General features: G+C 38.2%; 1 protein-coding gene across 1 annotated transcript in view; it reads left to right on the top strand.

The window, feature by feature from the left end:
* Window positions 1-6,913, top strand: part of LOC107596639 (dynein heavy chain 11, axonemal) — an 83,379-nt gene that overhangs the window by 46,528 nt on the left and 29,938 nt on the right. Inside the window, 3 exon segments of the mRNA XM_016287418.1 lie at window positions 2,558-2,700; window positions 2,810-2,971; window positions 6,043-6,276. Coding sequence (XP_016142904.1) covers window positions 2,558-2,700; window positions 2,810-2,971; window positions 6,043-6,276 — 539 coding nt within the window.

The following is a 6,913-nucleotide window of genomic DNA, read 5'->3' as shown; positions in this document are numbered from 1 at the left end:
GATGAGAGAACGCGCTTGACAAACAAATACATAGATCACAGATTATTGGTCACTTTCTAAATAATAAAAGTATAGCGCATCCACTAGTAATTATATATAAATAAATAGTTTTTTTACCGATGCAAATATGTTAGAAACGATGCATCGCGATACAAATGCTGACTTGTAGCCGATACACTCTTTTTAAACCGATGCACTGAGCAAATCTGAGAATCTTCCCATCCCTAAAATATATATATATATACAGTGGGGAAAAAAAAACACAACAAACATCGCTCCGATCACAGCGTCCTCCATCCTCCTGTTGTTAATGTTGTTCTTTGTTTCTGTTGTTGAACGCCGTGCACAAATGACGTCACTGTGTGTCGACCATCTTACGTACACTGTCCGTGCGAATGCAACCCTTTAAATGGTACTGGGAAATAGTTTGCGCAAAAACGTCCCAGTACTTTACATTTAGTTCTGGAACCAAAGCGGTGCGAAAGGCCCTTTGGTCTCATCAGACCACAGGACATGGTTCCGGTTATCCATGTCCTTAGTCTGCTTGTCTCCAGCAAACTGTTTGTGGGCTTTCTTGTGCATCATCTTTAGAAGAGGCTTCCTTCTGGGACGACAGCCATGCAGACCAATTTGATGCAGTGTGCGGCGTATGGTCTGAGCACTGACAGGCTGACCCCCCACCCCTTCAACCTCTGCAGCAATGCTGGCAGCACTCCTACGTCTATTTCCCAAACACAACCTCTGGATATGACGCTGAGCACGTGCACTCAACTTCTTTGGTCGACCATGGCGAGGCCTGTTCTGAATGGAACCTATCCTGATAAACCGCTGTATGGTCTTGGCCACCGTGCAGCAGCTCAGATTCAGGGTCTTGGCAATCTTCTTATAGCCTACGCCATCTTTATGTAGAGCAACAATTCTTTTTTTCAGAGTTCTCTGCAGTTCTTTAGATGTTGTTCTGGGTTCTTTTATGACCTCCTGGATGAGTCGTCGTTGTGCTCTTGGAGTAATTTTGGTAGGCCGGCCGCTCCTGGGAAGGTTCACCATTGTTCCAAGTTTTCTCAATTTGTGGATAATGGCTCTGACCGTGGTTCGCTGGAGTCCCAAAGCCTTAGAAATGGCTTTATAATTTATCCTTTCCAGACTGATACATGTCAACTGTTTTGATTCTCATCTGTTCTTGAATTTCTTTAGATCGCGGCATGATGTGTTGCTCTTTAAGCATGCTTCACTTTGTCAGACAGGTTCTATTTAAGTGATTTCTTGATTCAACAGGTCTGGCAGTAATCAGGCCGTGTGGCTAGTGAAATTGAACTCAGCTTTCTAAAATAATGTGGTTAATCACAGTTCTTTCATGATTTAACAGGAGGGGGCAATTCATTTTTCACGTAGGGCCACGTAGGTTTGGACGGCTTTTTCCCCTTAATAAATGAAATCATCTTTTAAAAACTGCATTTTGTATTTACGTGCTTTGTGTAATATTTAAATTTGTTTGATGATCTGAAACATTAAAGTGTGACAAATATGCAAAAAAATGAGAAATCAGGAAGGGCTTTTTCACTTTTTCACACCACTGTGTATATATATATATATATATATATATATATATATATATGTGTGTGTGTGTGTGTGTGTGTGTGTGTGTGTATACACACTCCTTTTTTTAGATGTTTTTTATTTGAATGAGGGACATGTAAATACAGCTATAAATAATTACATATTTAATTCTGAAGAATTTTAATTTACTGTAATTAATGTTATGAATTAATGACTTGAACCATATTTTGCAGTTAGTTGCAGTCATTTCTTAGTGTTGTTTATATACTATAAAAGTTTTACAAATATTTTGATTTGTTTTATTTTTATATTTTCAGTTTTTATTTTAGTTACTATAATAGTTTTATTAATATTTAGAATTATGTTTTGTTTTTATTTACATTTTTTGTTATTTTTTGTTTAATATTTATATATTTTTTTCAGTTATTTAAATTAACAAAAAACATTTTTTTAATAATTTTAATTTTAAAGTTGGCATGAAAAGAAAATGCACCCTATATATTTTCTAAATGCTCATTATATATGTTCTTGTGAACATATCCATGCATTTGTTTCATTTAAAAAAAAAATTTGACCTCATAATATTTAATCAAAATGTGAAAATGACAGACTTCGTCATTCAATCATTAAGTCCACATTTATCTGCTTTAATTTTTGAGTTCACAATCTCAAGATCCAATCAACAATCACTGCATAGAACCAAGGCCCAGCTTTACATTTTTTTCTTTCTTGATAATCCATTATACTCGATTATATGTCAGAATACGGTAGAAATTTAGTAGATCTGTTCATTTCATTGCAACTTTAACAACAGTAATGCTTTTTGTGTCATTTTTTGGCATAAATACTACTGTATAGAGACTAAAATGTTACCTAACTAGTATCTAACTTTGGCTAGTATCTAAATGGTACTTGCTCAGTATAAAGCTGTGTAAATACATACATACACATGACCCCTTTTTAAGTGAAAGTAATGTGTTTATCGGTGGTCTGACCCCAGGAGAGATCCCTGATCTGTTGAGTGAAGAGGAGGTGGATGGTGTTAGAAAAGCTGTGAGGAGTGAGGTGCGGGAACTGGGTCTGCTAGACAACAGCGAGAACTGCTGGAGCTTTTTTATGAATCGAGTGCGACAACAACTCAAGGTCTCACATCACTGATTGTTTTTTTTAGTATACACAGCAGTTATGATATACATTGCATATCTGGTTTGGATCAGTGTCTACAGTGTGTGCGTACTGTATGTGTGTGTAGGTCGTGCTCTGCATGTCTCCAGTAGGTAATAGCTTGCGTCTACGTGCCCGACGTTTCCCGGCTCTGTTGAACTGCACCACTCTGGACTGGTTCCGGGAATGGCCCCTGGAGGCCCTCCAGTCTGTCAGCTTGAAGTTCCTGCAGGACATCCCAAGTATTCAGGTAAACCTGAGCTTCTGTCAGCCAGTTGAAGTAGCTTTAAAGCCATGGGATATCCTGTTATAAGTTTAATTCTTATATTTCTATTAGTTATTTAAAGCCATATTGATTTATAGTTTACAGGAAGTGATTTTAATTTATTTCTTTAAATAGGCTTAGCAAAAACAGGCTTAATTTTTCATTTCACAAAAAAAACTAAAGGCTAAAAGACACTAATTCTTTTGATGAGTTTTCTCTCCTCGCATTTACATGTGCACCAGATTCCTCATCATTAGCTCGACTCTGAAGTGAAGACAAATGGCTGATCACATGCACAGTGAGCTCAATGACAGACGCAGTTTCTCTCTCTTTCGGCGTTGTTGTTTTCCCTGCACCAGTGGAACGATCACTAAGCAGGATCATTTATGCTAATAAAGCAACAGTGATTAATACACAGAGACTGACCCTCGGAGAAACCACAGCTGTTTCAGCCAGACTGTGTGCGTGTGCTGAGTGTTTGTATGGGGATGTGGGAGTGTGTGTGTTGACTAGTGACAAGCTGTGGGTTTGTTTCCTCTTTGTGCATTTCACTCAGTGTTGGACTATAATGCTGGAGTACTGAATGTGGGGCTGTCAGTCAATTAAAATATGTAATCACAATTAATCTCATAATGCTCAATGTTCAAATTCAGTTGCTTTTTAAGGAAAGAAAAATAAATTATAGGCCTTTGCGTAGCTAAGCAATTTGAGTGGATGAGAAGAAAACGATTTCTCTCACAACAAACATCTTCTCAAACTGCATCAAAACGCACAGGAAATGCAAACAGGGAACTTGCAATAAATAAATAAAAAACATTGATTTGAAAGCTGAATAAGTAATCTTTCCATTGATGTACAGGTGCATCTCAATAAATTAGAATGCCATGGAAAAGTTAATTTATTTCAGTAATTCAACTCAAATTGTGAAACTCGTGTATTAAATAAATTCAATGCACACAGACTGAAGTAGTTTAAGTCTTTGGTTCTTTTAATTGTGATGATTTTGGCTCACATTTAACAAAAACCCACCAATTCACTATCTCAACAAATTAGAATACTTCATAAGACCAATAAAAAAAACATTTTTAGTGAATTGTTGGCCTTCTGGAAAGTATGTTAATTTACTGTACATGTACTCAATACTTGGTAGGGGCTCATTTTGCTTTAATTACTGCCTCAATTCAGCGTGGCATGGAGGTGATCAGTTTGTGGCACTGCTGAGGTGGTATGGAAGCCCAGGTTTCTTTGACAGTGGCCTTCAGCTCATCTGCAGTTTTTGGTCTCTTGTTTCTCATTTTCCTCTTGACAATACCCCATAGATTCTCTATCGGGTTCAGGTCTGGTGAGTTTGCTGGCCAGTCAAGCACACCAACACCATGGTCATTTAACCAACTTTTGGTGCTTTTGGCAGTGTGGGCAGGTGCCAAATCCTGCTGGAAAATGAAATCAGCATCTTCAAAAAGCTGGTCAGCAGAAGGAAGCATGAAGTGCTCCAAAATGTCTTGGTAAACGGGTGCAGTGACGTTGGTTTTCAAAAAACACAATGGACCAACACCAGCAGATGACATTGCACCCCAAATCATCACAGACTGTGGAAACTTAACACTGGACTTCAAGCAACTTGGGCTATGAGCTTCTCCACCCTTCCTCCAGACTCTAGGACCTTGATTTCCAAATGAAATACAAAACTTGCTCTCATCTGAAAAGAGGACTTTGGACCACTGGGCAACAGTCCAGTTCTTCTTCTCCTTAGCAGGGGCGTGTCTACGTGGTGGCCAGGGGTGGCACTGGCCCCCCCTGAAATTTGGCTGGCCACCCCAAGTGCCCCCCCTACCAAATGTCTTGCCATAGGCTTGTTTTTAGTAAATTTCTAATTTTAGGCGGTTTCTATAGTGTGATCTTAATGACAACGTCGAGAGCGCATGAGAGCAATCTCTCCACTCCCAAGCGGATTTCCTTCACTCACACAAAACTGGACGTGTGCTTTTAACATACATCGTTCCGCAAACACAACCCCCCCACCCCCGCATCGTTCCTCAAACAATTTTTTTAAATAAAATTACCCATTTACTCATAAATGAGTGATACACTAAGGACTTTTCTACCAGTTCCAAGAGGTTTAATCAGTGTTTTAGAAATCACACAGAACAGAATATAGCAGTTATAATGTCAAAATAAATGAATGCACTAAAAGTGCTGAGAAAAATGTTATATGATTCTTTGCATTTCTTAACACATTCACTTTAACTGTATAAATGTATACAAAAACAAAACTTTTAAATGTATGTTGGAAGAAATGGTTCTTAAAGCCATTCTATCTATTTTTATATTTTAAATGACTATATTTCTAAATATTTTATACATTTGCTCTTGGATTAGATTAATGATCAAATCCCACCTCAAATCCCACCTTCTAAATGTGTTTATAAGTGTAAAAAGCAGAAAAAAAATATTACCTTTTTTTCTGACACAGGTAACCGTGACCTTTAAGTTTAAGAGATTGATGGATTATTTACATGCATTTAACTCAATACATTGTTTATCAAATAGCATTATGTCAGATCTTCATTTATAACCATCTCTTTTTTTTCTTTTTTTGTGCCAGCCACATGTACATGTTTTATTGCTTTTCAGTGAATTATGATCTGTGTTCTTGCATCTTTTAAAATGCATTTGCCTTTGCGTGAATTGATCTTTAACAGTCTGATAAATGAGTCAGTCATCAGACAGCAGTGTACATCATAAATAACCAATAAACAAAACACAACGTGCAGTCTCAGAAAGTTAGAAGCCATGTGACTTAAACACTCGCCCTACTTTATACAGGGTGTCACCAACCTCGGCCATTATTTTCCCAGCCCTCTACCTGCTTAATCTTCCCCCCGGCGCCCTGCACCTAAATTTCAGATTGAGTAAGTCCAGAAGCCAGAAAAAGGCATACAAACTTGGAGATGAATTCAGGATTTATGAAGATCATATTTCAGGGTCCGTGACAGCCGAGGATGTTAAAGAGCATTTAATTCGAACAGGTCCCTCTCTTACTCTCGTCTTTACAGCCGGCCGTTCGGGAATCCATCAGTCTTTTCATGGCCCACGCTCATGCGAGTGTCAAGCGGGTTAGCGAGCGTTACTGCCGCAATGAGAGGAGGCACAACTACAGCACGCCCAAGAGCTTCCTGGAGCAGCTGAGGCTTTACGAGAGTCTGCTGGGAAAGAGAGAGAGGGAACTGCATCTGAGACACGGCAGGCTTCAGTGTGGCCTTCAGAAACTCAAGACGACGGCCTCTCAGGTGTGTAGAGCATCTCATCGGCACCACAGAGTTTGTAACCGGCCAGTGTAGGCTCCTCAAGGCTGGAGTCGTGGAATTGCGAAGGAATGTAGTTACTGCTAGTTAATATGCCCAAGATCACTCACCGAAGGCTGAGGGACTCGTAAACCTTGAGTCTGATAGTCTGATGATTGCTTGCCTTTGTGATATAGGGTTTAGTATTCAAATGTTGCAGTTTTACCTGGTAATGGAATCTAGATTAAAAAAAAGTTGCTTTTACAACTTTTAGTAACTTGTAAAAAGCTGTTTGTGAGGTCTTGGCGAACTTTGATTATGAGATTAAATTTGATCATTACATTTTGTGTTTGTTGAAAGTGCTCTAAGAAATTTGTGAAATCTTACCTTAAAAAGTATGGGACACATTACAAATTCTAATTTAAACCTAGATATAAGGGGGAAAAAATTGCGTTTTTTTTTTTTAAATTCACATTTTTAACCAAAAAGTTAATAATATAATATAATTTGAATAAAAAAAATGAATAACATCCAATTAAATTTAGTAGTCTTACACTTTTTGGTCCAATTATGTTCTATGTTTTTTGAAAGAAGCTTCTTATGCTCACCACTGCTGCATTTATTTAAGGGGGGGGGGGGGGGG

The sequence above is a fragment of the Sinocyclocheilus grahami genome, unplaced genomic scaffold, assembly GCF_001515645.1.
Source record: "Sinocyclocheilus grahami isolate Dianchi unplaced genomic scaffold, SAMN03320097.WGS_v1.1 scaffold222.1, whole genome shotgun sequence".
Classification (NCBI taxonomy): Eukaryota; Metazoa; Chordata; class Actinopteri; order Cypriniformes; family Cyprinidae; genus Sinocyclocheilus; species Sinocyclocheilus grahami.
Note: the sequence above shows the minus strand (reverse complement) of the source record. Positions and strands in the feature narration are given on the sequence as shown.